At 41.0% G+C, this 21544-nt stretch overlaps 1 protein-coding gene across 1 annotated transcript in view; it reads left to right on the forward strand.

The window, feature by feature from the left end:
* The window catches only part of LOC139767104 (uncharacterized), a 415796-nt gene that overhangs the window by 8225 nt on the left and 386027 nt on the right, over window positions 1-21544 (forward strand). The window contains 1 exon segment of the mRNA XM_071696092.1: window positions 13543-13654. Within this exon segment, the coding sequence (XP_071552193.1) occupies window positions 13543-13654 (112 nt within the window).

The following is a 21544-nucleotide window of genomic DNA, read 5'->3' on the forward strand; positions in this document are numbered from 1 at the left end:
GAATACCTAGACTAAGTGTTCATTTGTGTGTAAACAGTTTGTATGAAATGTGAAGTCTCAGAAGGTAAGTACAGATTTTTCTCTATTGTAAAGAATTTGCCATTCTTTATTTGAGCTACTGCATCTCTATACAATTGTTTTGAAGAATATAGTTCTGAAGAAATATATATCTGGTACGATATAATACCAATTCACTTTCATTACATTTCTTTTGTGGTCTTAGTGGATGATACTATACATTTTAACTTTATTGTGCTTTTTTAGTTGTTACAAGCCTACTTTCAGGTGAATATCATTAGATTTGCATCAGTACAACTATCTTGTAATTCTTAGATACCATAAAGGTATATTTATTTTTTTATTTATTTTGCTTTGTCACTCTCTCCTGTGTTAGCGAGGTAGCACAAGGAAACAGACGAAAGACTGGCCCAACCCACCCACATACACATGCATATACATACATGTCCACACACGCCAATATACATACCTATACATCTCAACGTATACATATATATACACACACAGACATATACATGTATACACATGTACATAATTTATACTGTCTGCCTTTATTCATTCCCATTGCCACCCCGCCACACATGAAATAACAACCCCCTCATGTGTGCGAGGTAGCACTAGGAAAGGACAATAAAGGCCACATTCGTTCACACTCAGTCTCTAGCTGTCATGTTTAATGCACCAAAACCACAGCTCCCTTTCCACATCCAGGCCCCAAAAACTTTCCATAGTTTACCCCAGACACTTCACATGCCCTGGTTCAATCCATTGACAGCACATCAACCCTGGTATACCACATTGTTCCAATTACTCTATTCCTTGCACTCCTTTCACCCTGCATGTTCAGGCCCTGATCACTCAATATCTTTTTCACTCCATCTTTCCACCTCCAATTTGGTCTCCCACTTCTCATTCCCTCCATTTCTGACACATATATCCTCTTTGTCAATCTTTCCTCACTCATTCTCTCCATGTGACCAAACCATTTCAAAGCACTCTCTTCTGCTCTCTCAACCACTTTCTTTTTATTACCACACATCTCTCTTACCTTTCATTACTTATTCGATCTAATCACCTCACACCACATATTGTCCTTAGACATCTCATTTCCAACACATCCACCCTCCTCCGCACAACTCTATCTATATCCCACGCCTCACAACCATATAACATTGTTTGGAACCACTATTCCTTCAAACATACCCATTTTTGCTTTCCGAGATGATGTTCTCGCCTTCCACACATATTTCAACGCTCCCAGAACTTTTGCCCCCCTCCCCCACCCTGTGATTCACTTCCGCTTCCATGGTTCCATCCACTGCCAAATCCACTCCCAGACCTCTAAAACTCTTCACTTCCTCCAGTTTTTCTCCCTTCACACTTACCCAATCGACATATCCCTTAACCCTACTGTACCTACTAACCTTGCTCTTATTCTCATTTTCTCTCAACTTTCTTCTTTCACACACTTTACTAAACTCATTCACCAGCTTCTGTAGTTTCTCACCTGAATAGCCACCAGCGCTGTCTCATCAGTGAACAGCAACTGACACTTCCCAAACTCTCTCATCCACAACAGACTGCATACTTGCCCCTCTTTCCAAAACTCATGCATTCACCTCCCTAACAAGCCCATCCATAAACAGATTAAACAACCATGGAGACATCATGCACCACTGCCGCAAACCGACATTCAATGAGAACCGATCACTTTCCTCTCTTCCTACTCGTACACATGCCTTACATCCTCGATAAAATCTTTTCACTGCTTCTTACAACTTACCTCCCACACCATATATTCTTAAAACCTTTCACAGAGCATCTCTGTCAACTCTATCATACGCCCTTCTCCAGATCCATAAATGCTACATACAAATCCATTTGCTTTTCTGAGTATTTCTCTCGTACATTCTTCAAAGCAAACACCTGATCCACACATCCTCTACCATTTCTGAAACCACACTGCTCTTCCCCAATCTGATGCTCTGTACATGCCTTCACCCTCTCAATCAATACCCTCCCTTATAATTTACCAGGAATACTCAACAAACTTATACCTCTTATTTAGAGCACTCACTTTTATCCCCTTTGCCTTTGCACAATGGCACTATGCATGCATTTCACCAATCCTCAGGCACCTCAACATGAACCATACATACATTAAATATCCTTACCAACCAGTCAATAATACAGTCACCCCCTTTTTTAATAAATTCCACTGCAATACGATCCAAACCTGCTGCCTTGCTTGTATAGCACAAATGAATAATCACACACACACTCCCTATTAGATTTATCTTATATACTTAACCGCTGTCTCCCGCGTTGATGAGCTAGGGCAAGGACACAGACGAGGAATGGCCCAACCCACCCACATGCACATGTATATACATAAACGCCCACACATGCACATATACATACATATACATTTCAACATATACGTACATATACATAGAGAGACTTAAACATATGTACACATGTACATATCCATATTTGCTGCCTTCATCCATTCCCGTTGCCACCCAGCCACACATGAAATAGCATCCCCCCCTCTCTATCGAGGCAGCGCCAGAAACAGACTAAAAGGCCACATTCGTTCACACTCAGTCTCTAGCTGTCATGGGCAATGCACCGAAACAACAGCTCCCTTTCCACATCCAGGCTCTACAGACCTTTCCATGGTTTACCCCAAATGCTTCACATGCCGTTGTTCAATCCATTGACAGCATCGTTCCAATTCACTCTATTCCTTGCGCGCCTTTCACCCTCCTGTATGTTCAGGCCCCGATTGCTCAAAATCTTTTTCACTCCATCCTTCCACCTCCAGTTTGGTCTCTCGTTTCTCCTTCCCTCCACCTCTGACAGATATATCTTCTTTGTTAATCTTTCCTCACTCATTCTTTACATGTGTCCAAACCATTTCAACACACCCTCTTCTGCTCTCTCAACCATACTCTTTTTATTACCACATGTCTCTGTTACCCTTTCATTACTTACTCGATCAAACCACTTCACACCACATATTGTCCTCAAACATTTCATTTGCAATACATCCACCCTCTTCCACACAACCCCATCTATAGCCCATGCCTTGCAACCACCTAACATTGTTGGAACCACTATTCCCTCAAGCATACCCATTTTTGCTCTCCGAGATAATGTTCTCACCTTCCACACATTCTCCAGTGCACCCAGAACCTTCGCTTCCTCCCCCACCCTGTGACTTCTGCTTTCATGGTTCCATCCGCTGCTAAGTCCACTCCCAGATATCTAAAAGACTTCACCTCCTCCATTTTTTCTCCATTCTTACTGAACCTAATAACCTTTTTCTTATTCACATTTATTATCAACTTTCTTCTTTCACACACTAACAAACTCAGTCACCAATTTCTGCAATTTCTCACCCGAATCAGCCACTAGCGCTGTATCATCAGCAAACGACGACTGATTCACTATCCAAGCCCTGTCATCTAAAACAGACAGCATACTTGTCCCTCTTTCCAGAACTCTTGCATTCACCTCCCTAACCACCCCATTCATAAACAAAGTAAACACATGGAGACATCACACACCCCTGCCCCAAACTAACATTCACTGAGAAACAATCACTTTCCTCTCTTCCTACTCGTACACATGCCTTACATCCTTGGTAAAACCTTTTCACTGCTTCTAGCAAGTTACCTCCCACACCATATATTCTTAAAACCTTCCACAAAGCATCTCTATCAACCCTGTCATATTTCTCCTCCAGATCCATAAATGCTGCATACAAATCCATCTGTTTTTCTAAGTATTTCTCACATACGTTCTTTAAAGCAAACTCCTGATCCACACATCCTCCACCACTTCTTAAACCTCACTGCTCTTCCCCAATCTGATGCTCTGTACATACTTTCATCTTCTCAATCAGTACCCTCCCATATAATTTTCCAGGAATATTAAAAAAATTGGTATACATGGGGTGTTCAGTGTTGTAAATGGAAATGGTGAAGAGCTTGTAGATTTATGTGCTGAAAAAGGACTGGTGATTGGGAATACCTGGTTTAAAAAGCGAGATATACATAAGTATACGTATGTAAGTAGAAGAGATGGCCAGAGAGCGTTATTGGATTACGTGTTAATTGACAGGCGCGCGAAAGAGAGACTTTTGGATGTTAATGTGCTGAGAGGTGCAACTGGAGGGATGTCTGATCATTATCTTGTGGAGGCTAAGGTGAAGATTTGTATGGGTTTTCAGAAAAGAAGAGTGAATGTTGGGGTGAAGAGGGTGGTGAGAGTAAGTGAGCTTGGGAAGGAGACTTGTGTGAGGAAGTACCAGGAGAGACTGAGTACAGAATGGAAAAAGGTGAGAACAATGGAAGTAAGGGAAGTGGGGGAGGAATGGGATGTATTTAGGGAATCAGTGATGGATTGCGCAAAAGATGCTTGTGGCATGAGAAGAGTGGGAGGCGGGTTGATTAGAAAGGGTAGTGAGTGGTGGGATGGAGAAGTAAGATTATTAGTTAAAGAGAAGAGAGAGGCATTTGGACGATTTTTGCAGGGAAAAAATGCAATTGAGTGGGAGATGTATAAAAGAAAGAGACAGGAGGTCAAGAGAAAGGTGCAAGAGGTGAAAAAGAGGGCAAATGAGAGTTGGGGTGAGAGAGTATCATTAAATTTTAGGGAGAATAAAAAGATGTTCTGGAAGGAGGTAAATAAAGTGCGTAAGACAAGGGAGCAAATGGGAACTTCAGTGAAGGGCGCAAATGGGGAGGTGATAACAAGTAGTGGTGATGTGAGAAGGAGATGGAGTGAGTATTTTGAAGGTTTGTTGAATGTGTTTGATGATAGAGTGGCAGATATAGGGTGTTTTGGTCGAGGTGGTGTGCAAAGTGAGAGGGTTAGGGAAAATGATTTGGTAAACAGAGAAGAGGTAGTAAAAGCTTTGTGGAAGATGAAAGCCGGCAAGGCAGCAGGTTTGGATGGTATTGCAGTGGAATTTATTAAAAAATGGGGTGACTGTATTATTGACTGGTTGGTAAGGTTATTTAATGTATGTATGACTCATGGGGAGGTGCCTGAGGATTGGCGGAATGCGTGCATAGTGCCATTGTACAAAGGCAAAGGGGATAAGAGTGAGTGCTCAAATTACAGAGGTATAAGTTTGTTGAGTATTTCAGGTAAATTATATGGGAGGGTATTGATTGAGAGGGTGAAGGCATGTACAGAGCATCAGATTGGGGAAGAGCAGTGTGGTTTCAGAAGTGGTAGAGGATGTGTGGATCAGGTGTTTGCTTTGAAGAATGTATGTGAGAAATACTTAGAAAAGCAAATGGATTTGTATGTAGCATTTATGGATCTGGAGAAGGCATATGATAGAGTTGATAGAGATGCTATGTGGAAGGTATTAAGAATATATGGTGTGGGAGGCAAGTTGTTAGAAGCAGTGAAAAGTTTTTATCGAGGATGTAAGGCATGTGTACGTGTAGGAAGAGAGGAAAGTGATTGGTTCTCAGTGAATGTAGGTTTGCAGCAGGGGTGTGTGATGTCTCCATGGTTGTTTAATTTGTTTATGGATGGGGTTGTTAGGGAGGTGAATGCAAGAGTTTTGGAAAGAGGGGCAAGTATGAAGTTTGTTGGGGATGAGAGAGCTTGGGAAGTGAGTCAGTTGTTGCTCGCTGATGATACAGCGCTGGTGGCTGATTCATGTGAGAAACTGCAGAAGCTGGTGACTGAGTTTGGTAAAGTGTGTGAAAGAAGAAAGTTAAGAGTAAATGTGAATAAGAGCAAGGTAATTAGGTACAGTAGGGTTGAGGGTCAAGTCAATTGGGAGGTAAGTTTGAATGGAGAAAAACTGGAGGAAGTAAAGTGTTTTAGATATCTGGGAGTGGATCTGGCAGCGGATGGAACCATGGAAGCGGAAGTGGATCATAGGGTGGGGGAGGGGGCGAAAATCCTGGGAGCCTTGAAGAATGTGTGGAAGTCGAGAACATTATCTCGGAAAGCAAAAATGGGTATGTTTGAAGGAATAGTGGTTCCAACAATGTTGTATGGTTGCGAGGCGTGGGCTATGGATAGAGTTGTGTGCAGGAGGGTGGATGTGCTGGAAATGAGATGTTTGAGGACAATGTGTGGTGTGAGGTGGTTTGATTGAGTAAGTAATGTAAGGGTAAGAGAGATGTGTGGAAATAAAAAGAGCGTGGTTGAGAGAGCAGAAGAGGGTGTTTTGAAATGGTTTGGGCACATGGAGAGAATGAGTGAGGAAAGATTGACCAAGAGGTGGAGGGAACGAGGAGAAGTGGGAGACCAAATTGGAGGTGGAAATATGGAGTGAAAGAGATTTTGTGTGATCGGGGCCGGAACATGCGGGAGGGTGAAAGGAGGGCAAGGAATAGAGTGAATTGGATCGATGTGGTATACCGGGGTTGACGTGCTGTCAGTGGATTGAATCAGGGCATGTGAAGCGTCTGGGGTAAACCATGGAAAGCTGTGTAGGTATGTATATTTGCGTGTGTGGATGTATGTATATACATGTGTATGGGTGGGTTGGGCCGTTTCTTTCGTCTGTTTCCTTGTGCTACCTTCGCAAACGCGGGAGACAGCGGCAAAAAAAAAAAAGAAATAAAAAACTTATGCCTCTGTAATTTGAACACACCTTTTTCCCCTTTGTCTTTGTACAATGGCACTATGCATACATTCCACCAATCCTCAGGCACTTCACCATGATCCATACATACAATGAATATCCTTACTAACTAATCAACATCACAGTCACCCCCTTTTTTTTTTTTTTTATTAATTCTGCTGCAATACCATCCAAACCCGTTGCCTTGCTGGCTTTCATCCCCCAGAAAGCTTTCACTATCTCTTCTATGTTCACCAAACCATTCCCCCTGACCCTCTTCACTTCTCACACCACCCCGACCAAAACACCCTATATCTGCCACTCTATCATCTAACACATTCAACAAACCTTCATAGTGTTCACTCCATCTCTTCACTTCATCACCACTTGTTATTACATCCCCATTCGCCCCCTTCACTGATGTTCCCATTTGTTCTCTTGTCTTATTCACTTTGTTTACCTCCTTCCAAAACATCTTTTTATTCTCCCAAAAATTTGCTGATACTCTCTCACCCCAACTCTCATTTACCCTCTTTTTCACCTCTTACACCTTTCTCTTGACCTACTACCTGAGTATATTTGCAGATGATAATGAGAAGTGAAAAGCATGGAGGAATGCAGCGGCTCACAAAGGGACCTAAGCAGAATCTAAAGCTGGTCTGATATGTGGTTAATGAAATTAAGCCGGAGGATATGTAATGAGAATAGTATGAAGCAAAAGAAACCCCAATGTGATTAATATCCAGCAGGAAATAAGATTCAGGATTCTGTGTGTGAGATGGACATAGAGGTCAAAATCCTACCAAACCTGTTGCCAGTCTTATAGTAGGAGAATAGTCCAAGGGTCAAACTTTTTTAGTGAGCAACTTATTGTGCTTATCTTATTAACATTGTAAATGTATAGTGTACAAAAGCACAAGAGACCGGGTGTGAACATATCATTGAAGTGGGCAAATGGGGAAGTGATAACAGATAGTGATGAAGAGAGGAGGAGATGGAGTGAGTATTTTGAAGGACTGTTAATTGTGTTTGATGATAAGATGATGAGTGATGAAGAGAGGAGGAGATGGAGTGAGTGTTTTGAAGGACTGTTAATTGTGTTTGATGATAAGATGATGTATGTTGGGTGTATGGGTTGGGGTGGTATGTGAAGTGAGAGAATCATGGAGACTGCTTTGGTTAAGAAAGAAGAGATGGTGAAACCTTACATAAGATGAAATATGGCTAGATGGCTGGAGAGGGTAATACTGCAATTGAATTTCTTAAGAATTGGATGACAGTGTTGGTGATGTGTTAGGATTTTCGGCATATGTATGGATCATGTTGAGGTGCCTGAGAATTGGCAGAATGTATGTATGGTGCCCTTGCGTAAAGCAAGGGTACAAAGGTGAGTGCTTAAACTACAGAGTACAGGTTTGTTGAGTTCACCACGTAAGTTGTATAGGAGACTAGTGATTGACACAATGGTGGCATGTACAGTAGGGTGTATTGTTTTTACACATGTTTTGTTATTCAAATGGGGGGGAGTGCAGAAAAGTTGTGGATCTATGAAAAAGAATTCTTTAAAAAAAATTTGGGTTTTTTTGCTCTTTCCTTTTAACCCTTGGTATAAATGGTAGACTCCATTGCCACTTCTTAGCCTTTTGTGCCTCACTCTTGACAGGTTACTGGCAGAGGGCAACTACAGTGCAGTGTTTCCAGAGGCAGTGAGGCTCCAAAATTGTCAAAACTAAAAGTAACAGTACTCTTCAGGTGTTTGTCCAAATCTAAAACTATTACCCTGATGTAACCGGGCAATGCTTCCCACTTTAATTCCTCCCCTAAGGGATGTGAGAACGAGGTCACCATGAGAAGGTGGTATGAGACTTGGCTACTCCAGTAAAACTAGAGTGCCCTCAAGGTGCTCAAACTCTTACTTTTCCCAATTCCAAACTTCTTTACTTTCCACAGCAGCAGCATGTCCTACCTCATTGGTTACGATACTGCCATTGCGCAGCTCTTACTACATAAAAGTACCAAGAAATTTTGTACAAGACTGTAAGGTAATAGCAGCATGCCACCACTGATGCTGCATATCCACGCTCCAAGAAAGCAGCCCATCTGTTACACCACACAAAAGGCTACCTCAACATTTACCCTAGCAAGACCATCTGTTGTTGTAGATTTTCTTATGATTATTACTGAGATAAGTTCCTACTTCTTCGGTATGGGGAAAATGAAAAAATCAGAAATGATGCAGAATACTGGAATGGAGGCAAGACACTATCATTAACCAATACCTTAAGGTAATGATGTCTAACGACTTAACCTTCCGCAAACATAGCTAAACAGCAGTTGCTTCATGCAGAAGGATGTTAGGTTAGATCCTGCAGACCATCAACACAAGGGAAGAAAATCCAATGATGATGTTATTCAAGGTGGGCACTAATTCTTTCAGGAATAATATTGCTGCATTCTAACATTACCCTACAAGGTGGGCAATTTTGTGGGATTAGAAAGTGTTTATAGGTCTTTTGTTGTCAATATTGATGTGGTTAAGAACTGAATCACTGGGAACAGATGAAATCTTTGAACCTATACTCCCTGGAGTGCAGAGGGGAGAGATGTATCATCTATACCTGGAAAATTACACTTGGAAAAACACCCTACTAGTACAACAAGCATGGAAGACTTTGTAGAATACTGCCTTTGAAGTTCCAAAGGTCCAATATGCACAGAAAGAGAGAGAGAATGACTTAACCATCAGGGGCCCAAAAGTCTGCAGCACATTGAATCCAGTCATCAGAAACAGAATGGGATACAAAGTAGAGTGTACCAGACCAGCCTGTCTTACAGACTTGCAGGCTATGGCTTCCAGCAGCTGAGTCAATCAACAACCCAATTCAGTCATTTAGCCTGGACCCAGCCCAGGTTGTGGGATTGAAGACTTTTAGCAGGCTATAATGCTCTTACCTCTCCCTAGAAAAGGTGGTCTGTGGGTTGGGCTGCAAGCAGCCTTTACACTTACCTAATGCATAGATAAGATATTGGTGGTGCTAAGGTAAACTGTGGATTCTCAAAACTTCACGCTGAAGCTTTGGAGCTTTTTTTTCCTTGTACTGTGTGAAGGCTGACCAGTTTTATTTCCAGTTGTTCATTTCTCTTTTTGATGGTCATGAGGATTCGATGGGCCAGATGGAGTGTTATCAGGATGGGCACAAATTTTTTTATGAACAGAATTTTGCTACATTCTGACAACACCTTGTAAGGCAGGCAGAATTGCAGAATTAGAAAGTGTGTAGAGATCTTTCATGGCCCACATTAACTTAATAAGGGAGCTAAAGTAAAGGGAATAGCTGAAATCACGGAGGCTGCTCCTTAGAGAGTAGACACGCTTAAAACCAAATGCTCAACCACACACATAGATCTTCCAATGAGACAATACAAGGAATTCTCTCATGAATTAGCTACACTGCAAACTGCCATAATTAATGCATCACTTAAACAATCTAAATGCCTCACAGCTTTGAAGATAGCATATGTCACTGTACTACCCATTTCCGCCTACCCAAAGTCTCTTAATAGCATACACCATGTTCCTATAACTCTAATCCCCAGTCTAAGCTGTGAAAGTTTTGCGTTTGACTGCTCCTATGTTGACATGCCCTTACCAGTTTTGAAACATGAAGTTTTCCACCTCTCTGCCTTGTCAGCCTCCTAGACTTCATTCACCACAACTTGGAGAACCAAAGTCCTCAGTGGCAATTACCCTTGTAAACTTCATTAAGGTTTTCAGTTTGGTAAACTGTAACATCATAAACAAATCCAAAAACAAGTATAAACAAATATAAACATTCATAAACAAATCATAAACAAAACCTTGGACTACAGGGATACCTCGTCTCATGGTTAATGGACTTCATGACCAGGTGACACCAGACTGTCTTTTGTTGGGGTGCCACATCAGCCTCACTATCCCAACATGCAGTGTACTTCTGAGCACCAAGATAGGGTCGCTCTGCTTCCTCATCCTTATCAGTGATGCTCCAAAAGACTTGTACCGCTGCTGGAAGTATGTAGACTACTCCAGCTTTTGCATGTCAATCAACAACATCTTTCTTAACTTCATTGCCGTACACATCTCCAGCTACCTACAGTAGTAGACTACGGCTAATTATTTCACCATCAATCACACCAAGACTGTGATGGTGCACATCATCCTAGGTGCAGACAATATCCTGCTCCATGACATCCTCCAGGTAGTCAGATACTTCAAAACTTATTGTATTGGTGTCACTATGGATCACAATTTAAATTGATAGAGCCATGTCATCACTATCATTACATCTTCCTTACGCCATCTGTATCTTCTCCTCCGAATGAAATCACTAGGTGTCCCACTAACTGAGCTCTCGGATGTCATTTTACCTAAGCTCACCTATGCCTCCCTAGCCTGTTCTTCCTCACTAAAAGCTACACAGAGGGACCAGCTCGAGAGAGTGCAGAATCATCCTGTTACATTCTTAGACCATCTACCATCATCTCTGACCAGCTCTGGCAGCTCATATGGCATTTTGATAGTAAACTTCAGACACAATTCTGTCACAGAGACCTCATCCCCCTGAATGTCCCTTCACCACGGACTGCCATTTGTCACCACAGTTAACTTGTTCTGATCAGGGCTTTTACAGACTCAGAAGAACAATTTATACCAGCCTTTGTGAATGTCATCAACAGTCCATGAAGAAGTGCATGGTTATTCTAGTGAACATCTCAATTTTCATCTGGGCTATTTGGTATGTCATTAACTGTATTATGGTAACTATTCACTGCATAAAGTTCAACTAAGTGCATAATGTATATTTACTCAGAAAACCTCCCTGCATGGCAGCCAGTCTGTCTGTCTTAGATGTACCTCACTCATGTGCTTATCCAAAGATTGGAAATATCCAGCTAACCTTGATATTATGTTCTTTCATGATTAGTTAACTAGTAACTATCAAGACCTTCCAGGTCTGTAATACCTCAACTATGTATTTTTAGTTGGATGGCTGCCTGAATCCAACTTATTTGTTTATGTATTTACCATCTATACCTAGTAAACCCTGGAAGACATGGTCCCCAGCTTACATTTGGAAATAACTTTCTTCTGATGTGGCAGGCATGGAGTACTCTATAAGATACTACCTCTGAAATCCAAAGGTGCAGAATACAAACTGAGAGGGATTGCCTTAAACATATGGAGCTGAAGACTTAAAACCTACCTGTGAATATTAGAAACACCATTTTATGCACAGTGAAGTTCAAGAATGCTCTGGACAGGTATTTACGAAATGTTCCAGACCAGCCAGGCTTTGGAGGCTATGAAGGCCTATGGGTCATAGCTTCCAGTGGCATGGTTGATCTACAGGCTAACCTAGCAGCCTGGGCTTAGTCTAGGCAGTGGGGTTAGAAGATCCAGAAGACTTCATATGGTATTCTGCAGGTATTCTTTATTGGCATGATAGGCATGGAAGGCTTTGTAAATCGTAGCTTTCAGATCAAAAGTGCTGTAAATGTAATGAGAAAACACCGTAAACATCAAGGGCCCAAAATTTTATAATGCACTGATGCTGGAAAAATTAGGAAAGTACCTACAGTTTTTCCAAGCTAGTCATGATGTGTTAGTTACTTAAAGCCATGGGCTACAGCCTCCAAGAGCTTGAATGAGCAAAGGAGCTATGTGACAGCTTGTTTTGAGGCTGAACTGTTGGATTAAATGTTTAGAACCATCATAAGAATTGATGGGTTAAGGTCCTGGACCTCAGCTTACAAAGAATTAGATGAGTAAGGGTGTATTAGATATGTAGGCCCAGAGGCCTATCTATGTCTATATCTCTGATGCCTCTTCCAACTGGAACTACCTCAAAGGGATGGCCATGGCAACAGTCTCCAAAACTAGAGACCTCCAGTACCGCTCTTGAGCCTTTTGTGCCTCACCCATATCATGCCACTGGCAGAGAGCAACTCTAGTGCATCATTTGCAGAGGCTTTACCTAATGTTTCTGTGTAATGCTCTAGCCTAAATTTCCCTACCTACTACTTCTATATTCTGCCCCTGCCATTTTGCCAAAAGGCAGGGCTAGCACATAATGCTTACCACAGGAAAATCTAGAGTTACAAAGAATAAGCTGTGTGAGTTAAGTGTTGTCAGTTATGTTTGACAAGGAGAGATTGTGTGTTTGTAGACAGAATGCCAGTAATCCAGGAGTTGGTGAGGCAGAAAGAAAAGACAGCTTCCTGAGTCAGATGAGTGCAACTTGACAACCACTAAAGTGCTGGCACACTACACAGCCATCACTTACTCTTCTGAAACACAGGCAGGTAGTACTGGTAATGTACCTTCCTGGTTGTTGCCTGCCTGCCATCTACAATATAATTTTTACAACTAAACACAAATTTTGAATATATAATTCTAGATGTTCTTTAAAGCACTTCCCTTTTTAGAACTCAGAGTTACTGCTGGCAATCTCTGAAATCACCATTCTCTTTCATGTATGTGTCATTCCTGGACAAAATGAATTTGTCTTGGCACTACAACTGCGGCTCAGAGGCCACAGCCTTATATAGCCTGACTGAGCTGATGTGTAGTGTCACAGCTTAGACTTGTATTAATCAGGATAAAGAGGAGCCTTAGAAACCATTATAAGGTATATATAGAATTAGTTATGGAATTAAAAACTGAGAAATTTTACCGTATTACTCTCAAAGAAATTTAGAACAAGCCTAGAAAATGGTTGAATGCTTAGTTTTATATAAACACCAGAAATTCATTAGGCAAAACTTGCATTTACCAAAAGTACATGGATGAATAAAGCTGTTTTGTTTCATTGGTTATGGCACTGTATTTTGCAACAATTTAAGATGAACTATTTTACTGATGTTAATTTTCTCATCCACAGCTGTTTTGGGATAGTGATGATCAGCCCTCAAGAGTACGTAGGCGAACACGAAGGGTGAATGTAACTTTTAAGGAGGCTACAAGTCCCAGATCAGCAACCAGCAGGTCTTCAGGTAATAATCTTGCTAAAAGTAAGTTTATTTCAGTAATGCATGGAAGATGAGTAGATAGAAAAATTTTGAATAATATTTTTAATAAAATATGAGATACAAAGAAAAATATTTGATTTTATGACATAATTGTGCTTGCAGTGATGGCCTAATGCAAGAAGAAAAGATGAAATGAATGTATGAAGAAACAGTGTTAGAAAAGGATACATGTAAAATGGAATTGTAACATTTGATTTATTATTGTGAAGAACAAGATTTTGTCGTGACCATAAGAAATGTATAGAATTTTGATCACAAAGTTCATGTTTTATAAAAGAGTAGAGGAAAGATTTTTGCTTTGCAGATATTAAAAAGAGATAGATTATGCAAGTTTGACATAACATGCTGCTGTACACTTCATTGCAGGATCATATATGGATTTCAGTTTGTGCCATGGATGAATTTGTCATTATACTCATTTTCACATTAAGTTTTATTTTGAACTTATATTAGTGTGACTTCTTGACAGATACTTCATTTATTTCTTGCCAACCTTAGTCATATAACACAGTGGCATTTGTACACACTGCACATAAATATGCCTCTTTTAACCCCAACCCATTTTTCTTCCCCAAAACTCACTTGCTAGAGTCCATGAGTTGTGACCATTCCCAGACTGTTTACCTCAAGTACTGCTTGGAAAATTTTTTATAGTAACCTTTCTGTTTAATTCATTGAATGAGGGTAGGAGACCACATGCACATAGTAAAGACAAAGTCACTTTGCATAGCAGACTGACTTCATAGTGAACTAATTTGGTCTTTTACTGAGGTCAGTAAGAAAAAACCCACCAGCTTCTGAGATCTAATCTCACTGTTTGCTTTGTGTGATGGCCTGTGCAGTGTGTTGCTCAGACTGATAAGTGCATTACGCCTCTGTTTTCTTTACAGGTGCTGGATTAGTTCATTGCAAGTGACCTGTCAATAATCAACTATATACTATAACATCATGCAATTGCTCCAGGAGAATTGATAAATGAGTTTAGCTCAGTTACAGGAGGAATGTGCTACTTTAACTCTTTTAGGACTGTATTGGGCTTGGTAAAGCAGTTTAACTCTTTTCTGATCCTCACTATGCACCAGCTTCCTCTGCAGGAATTTATATGGTTCGGCATCCTCCACAGGGCCTTGCAGAGCCCATCATCAACTACTGTTCTCTGCCTAGTTCTAGCTATATACATCAACATCTGTGTTACCCTCATGTGAGCAGTTCCTGCTGTGCGTAGTTCCAGCTTTAACATTAAGGAGCCATGTTACCCTCAGCTTTATAGTTTATGCTACCCCCATCATTAGTTATGCTACCCTCTTTGTAGTTCTGCTATGCCCAGTTAGAGCTGTGCCATCGATAGCCACCCTATCATTATCTGTGAGGTTGAGTTACAACTCAGAATACCCTGAGTTGAAGTCAGCATTTGCCACCCTGAGGTTAATAAACACTCACAGCAACCTGGTGAATGCCTGATACCCCCACAGCACAGGCTGGGTCAAGGCTATTGGGTTAGGTTGTTAGTCAGCCAAACTTTTGGAAGTCGCTGCCTTCATACCCCTATGGCCTAACTGGTTTGGTACACCTTTGTTGGAACTTGTCCAGGGCACTCATAGATTTCTTTGCTGTGCATCCCATGATGTTTCTGGTGACAGTAGACAAGGTTTTTGAAGAATCTTGGGACCTGTGATGCCTAAGATGTTCTCTCTCTTTCTGCATATCACACTTTAAAATTTCAGAGATAATATTGTACAAAGTTATGTCCAAATGTAAGTTGGTAATCACGTTCTCAAATTTTTTTTGAGGTATAGATGATGATATGCTTGCACTCCAGGAGTTATACTTGTGGTTCTTTCACCACACTGATATGAAATATGAAAGATTTCTGAACTTTTTCTGATCCTTCAGTTTCACCTGCCTTGTTGGGTGACATGAGAACACAGCAATATTCTTTTTCTGAAAGAATTAGCACCTTGAATGATATCATTTGTTTTTCTTTTGTCTTGAAAGCACACAGGATCCAGCCCACCATCCTTCTGCAGCAGCTGACTAGTGTTTTGTTGTGTTCATGAAGATTAGGTTGTTAAACATTATTACTTCAAGGTCTTTCACATTATTCAGTTGTTTGACGTTAGTGTCTGTGTCAGTCTGGTTATATGTATATTTTTGATTTCTTGATTATCCTTACAAAGGAGGAAGCAAAACTTATTTTCACTGAAAAGTATGTTGTTCTTGGTTGCCCAATTTAAGACAGCATTCTCTGTTGATGTGAATTTTATACTAATCCTTCGTGTATCATATCCAAAGGATGATATGAAACTGTATCTTATGCTTACATCAGTGTTAGACATAAGAATGAGGAAAGTAGGGGTGTTGGTATAGCTCCTTAGGGACTGAGCTTTTTACTGTGGAGGCACTAGGGATGGCATGGTTTACAACTACACATTGTGATGTTATAAAAAGAGTTGAATATCCATCTCCCAATTTTCCGGTTATATCCATCTTTTGCATTTTATGTTCTGTGACACTTTGGTCACATTTGTCAAATGCTTTTGCAAAGTCTGTGTAGATCATGTTAGCATTTTCTCTCTTTTCCAGAGCTTCAGTAGTCCTGTCAGTGGTGGTCAAGCAACTGAGGAGGCAAGATCTTCCCATCCTGAAATCTTGTTGTCCTGGGTTATGTAGATTGTTCAATTCCTTTAATTAAATCAGTTTGCTTCTTATAACAGTTTAGAAGATTTTGATATGTGATATTGTTAGTGGTCAATAGTTTTGTGGGACTGCTTTGCATCCACCTTTGTGAAGTGGAGCACTGTGAGTCAGTTTCAGACTCTTGGGAATGATGCCAAAATCTAGACTTTTTCTCCTGAGAACATTTAGTGCTCTTGTTATAGATGTTTGCATTTCTTCATGAAGACTGCATTCCATGAGTCCAGGCCTTGGCTGAGCACGTTGGCATTCTCTCAGTGGTCCCCTCAAAAATCTTGTATTGAGATGGTTATATTTATTTGCTTATTTTGGGGATTACTGTTCACAAAGAAGTCTGTTCAAGTCATTTATTTTTAGTGTGGTTTGTGGCTCACTGAATACCAGTGGTTATTGTCTTTTAGAATCTCGCTCATCTCTTGACAGTCTGTAAAACTACTCTCTTCTCTTTTTATTGTGCCAACGGAGTTTGTGGTCTTGTATCAGCATTTTTCATGAGTAAAAGTATTTTGGATTATTTCTTATTTCATGAATGACCACTTCTTTTTTCTTGTGTTTCATATGATAATTCATGTGATAAGCTTACTTGCCTTTGCTGGTTGAGAAGTAGCATCTTTAGGTCTGCAGTTCTTTTTCATCACTTGTAAGGTGTTGGTTTCTCTTGTTTTTTATACCTTTTGTGCTTTCTTGCTGGTATTTGTTTGTTGCATGTTTGTTGTACCAGAGTGTGTATATTACACATTCCTCCTCTATTTTGTTGCACTGCAGGGTTTCTCATTGTGCTGCAGGCATCTCATTGATCATGTCTTCCCAATATATCCATTTACTCTTAAAATTGTAGTTACTAAATATACTTCTGTTGTTACATGTGTTCTGTCTAGTTGAGAGTTCTTGAGTTGAGTGGTGCTACACTAGAATGACAGATAAGTTGTGAGTGTATCCAACCAGCTGTATGGAACACTGTGATGTTACGTACTTAGCCAGTCAGTGTGCACCAGCCTCAAGGAGTCTGTGTAGGAAGGGAAGCATTTTTTTTTCTGTTTCCCATGGTAGTGAGTTAGTTTAAAAAAAAACAGACAAAAAAAAGTTGCATTGGCTCACACTCATTTTCTAGCTTTCATGTGCTGTGCATCAAAACCATACACCCTATCCAAAACCAGGCACCACAGACCTTTTCATGGATTCCTCTGGCTGCTTTGTATGCCTTGGTTTAGACTAATGACAGCTCATCTACTACTGTTTACCACATCGTTCCTATTCATTGTATCCCGTGCTCGTCTGTCACCAATTTGCATAGTCATACCCCAGTCTTTCAAAATCCTATTCGCTCCATCCTTCCATCTCCAATCTGGTCTCCCCCTTCTCCTTTTCCACCTTGTCAACCCCTCCTCACTCATTTTCATATATCCAAACCTTTTCAGCACACCCTCTTCTGCTCTCTCAACCATATTCTTGCTACCACACCTTTTGGGAGGAGCATGTTGTATGGCAGGGAATGAATTGTGGAGTGATAGTGGGTGAAACATAATACTGTGAGGTAGTTTGGGCATGTGGAAAGAATGCAAGAGGGGGAGTTTACGAGGAGAGTGTATGATAGTACAGTTAAAGAGGTTGTGTGAGGAAGACCACCTGTGACATGGGGAAGCAGAGTGGAAAAATGTTAGGAACAGTGTATGCGAGGGAGGCATGTAAGGACAGGAATACGTGGAATAAGGAATAAGGAGATAGATGGATACATACATAGGTAATGACCTCACTTTCCACACATTCTTCATTTTTCCCTGAACTTTCTTCCTCTCACCCACCCTTTACTTCTGTGGCTCTGTTTGCTGCCATGTACACTGCCAGATATCTAAAACCCCTCACATCCTTCAAAGTTTCTTCAATCAGATTCCACCCCAAGTAACTTGTTCCTCTACCCTGCTAAGCCTAAAAACCTTGCATATTTTCATATTATACATTTCCTTTTTCCATAGCCAGAGGTTGAACCATTATGTGACATTCATTTTTTCATTTCATTTCAAGCTAGAAGTTTCAATTTTCTAAATTGTTTCTTACATTTTTCATATGTATATATATGTATGTGTGTGTGTGTGTGTATATGTGCGTATGTATGTGTATGTGTGTGTATATATATATATATATATATATATATATATATATATATTTTTTACTTTGTCGCTGTCTCCCGCGTTTGCGAGGTAGCGCAAGGAAACAGACGAAAGAAATGGCCCAACTCCCCCCCCCTCCCCATACACATATACATACACACGTCCACACACGCAAATATACATACCTACACAGCTTTCCATGGTTTACCCCAGACGCTTCACATGCCTTGATTCACTCCACTGACAGCACGTCAACCCCTGTATACCACATCGCTCCAATTCACTCTATTCCTTGCCCTCCTTACACCCTCCTGCATGTTCAGGCCCTGATCACACAAAATCTTTTTCACTCCATCTTTCCACCTCCAATTTGGTCTCCCTCTTCTCCTCGTTCCCTCAACCTCCGACACATATATCCTCTTGGTCAATCTTTCCTCACTCATTCTCTCCATGTGCCCAAACCATTTCAAAACACCCTCTTCTGCTCTCTCAACCACGCTCTTTTTATTTCCACACATCTCTCTTACCCTTACGTTACTTACTCGATCAAACCACCTCACACCACACATTGTCCTCAAACATCTCATTTCCAGCACATCCATCCTCCTGCGCACAACTCCATCCACAGCCCACGCCTCGCAACCATACAACATTGTTGGAACCACTATTCCTTCAAACATACCCATTTTTGCTTTCCGAGATAATGTTCTCGACTTCCATATATATATATATATATATATATATATATTTTTTTTTTTTTTTTTTTTTCCAAAAGAAGGAACAGAGAATTGCGCCAGGTGAGGGTATTCCCTCAAAGGCCCAGTCCTCTGTTCTTAACGCTACCTCGCTAATGCGGGAAATGGCGAATAGTTTGAAAGAAAAAATATATATATATATATATTATCCCAGGGGGTGGGGGTGAAAGAGTGCTTCCCGCGCGTTCCTCGCGTGTCGTGGAAAGCGACTGGAGGGGACGGGAGCGGGGGGCCAGAAATCCTCCCCTCCTTGTATTTTTTTTAACTTTCTAAAATGGGAAACAGAAGAAGGAGTCATGCGGGGAGTGCTCATCCTCCTCGAAGGCTCAGATTGGGGTGTCTAAATGTGTGTGGATGTAACCAAGATGTGAAAAAAGGAGAGATAGGTAGTATGTTTGAGGAAAGGAACCTGGATGATTTGGCTCTGAGTGAAACGAAGCTCAAGGGTAAAGGGGAAGAGTGGTTTGGGAATGTCTTGGGAGTAAAGTCAGGGGTTAGTGAGAGGACAAGAGCAAGGGAAGGAGTAGCAGTACTCCTGAAACAGGAGTTGTGGGAGTATGTGATAGAATGTAAGAAAGTAAATTCTCGATTAATATGGGTAAAACTGAAAGTTGATGGAGAGAGATGGGTGATTATTGGTGCATATGCACCTGGGCATGAGAAGAAAGATCATGAGAGGCAAGTGTTTTGGGAGCAGCTGAATGAGTGTGTTAGTGGTTTTGATGCACGAGACCGGGTTATAGTGATGGGTGATTTGAATGCAAAGGTGAGTAATGTGGCAGTTGAGGGAATAATTGGTATACATGGGGTGTTCAGTGTTGTAAATGGAAATGGTGAAGAGCTTGTAGATTTATGTGCTGAAAAAGGACTGATGATTGGGAATACCTGGTTTAAAAAGAGAGATATACATAAGTATACTTATGTAAGTAGGAGAGATGGCCAGAGAGCGTTATTGGATTACGTGTTAATTGACAGGCGCGCGAAAGAGAGACTTTTGGATGTTAATGTGCTGAGAGGTGCAACTGGAGGGATGTCTGATCATTATCTTGTGGAGGCTAAGGTGAAGATTTGTATGGGTTTTCAGAAAAGAAGAGTGAATGTTGGGGTGAAGAGGGTGGTGAGAGTAAGTGAGCTTGGGAAGGAGACTTGTGTGAGGAAGTACCAGGAGAGACTGAGTACAGAATGGAAAAAGGTGAGAACCATGGAAGTAAGGGGAGTGGGGGAGGAATGGGATGTATTTAGGGAATCAGTGATGGCTTGCGCAAAAGATGCTTGTGGCATGAGAAGAGTGGGAGGTGGGTTGATTAGAAAGGGTAGTGAGTGGTGGGATGAAGAAGTAAGAGTATTAGTGAAAGAGAAGAGAGAGGCATTTGGACGATTTTTGCAGGGAAAAAATGCAATTGAGTGGGAGATGTATAAATGAAAGAGACAGGAGGTCAAGAGAAAGGTGCAAGAGGTGAAAAAAAGGGCAAATGAGAGTTGGGGTGAGAGAGTATCATTAAATTTTAGGGAGAATAAAAAGATGTTCTGGAAGGAGGTAAATAAAGTGCGTAAGACAAGGGAGCAAATGGGAAGTTCAGTGAAGGGCGCAAATGGGGAGGTGATAACAAGTAGTGGTGATGTGAGAAGGAGATGGAGTGAGTATTTTGAAGGTTTGTTGAATGTGTTTGATGATAGAGTGGCAGGTATAGGGTGTTTTGGTCGAGGTGGTGTGCAAAGTGAGAGGGTTAGGGGAAATGATTTGGTAAACAGAGAAGAGGTAGTAAAAGCTTTGCGGAAGATGAAAGCCGGCAAGGCAGCAGGTTTGGATGGTATTGCAGTGGAATTTATTAAAAAAGGGGATGACTGTATTATTGACTGGTTGGTAAGGTTATTTAATGTATGTATGACTCATGGTGAGGTGCCTGAGGATTGGCGGAATGCGTGCATAGTGCCATTGTACAAAGGCAAAGGGGATAAGAGTGAGTGCTCAAATTACAGAGGTATAAGTTTGTTGAGTATTCCTGGTAAATTATATGGGAGGGTATTGATTGAGAGGGTGAAGGCATGTACAGAGCATCAGATTGGGGAAGAGCAGTGTGGTTTCAGAAGTGGTAGAGGATGTGTGGATCAGGTGTTTGCTTTGAAGAATGTATGTGAGAAATACTTAGAAAAGCAAATGGATTTGTATGTAGCATTTATGGATCTGGAGAAGGCATATGATAGAGTTGATAGAGATGCTCTGTGGAAGGTATTAAGAATATATGGTGTGGGAGGCAAGTTGTTAGAAGCGGTGAAAAGTTTTTATCGAGGATGTA

The sequence above is a fragment of the Panulirus ornatus genome, chromosome 4, assembly GCF_036320965.1.
Source record: "Panulirus ornatus isolate Po-2019 chromosome 4, ASM3632096v1, whole genome shotgun sequence".
NCBI classification, from domain to species: domain Eukaryota; kingdom Metazoa; phylum Arthropoda; class Malacostraca; order Decapoda; family Palinuridae; genus Panulirus; species Panulirus ornatus.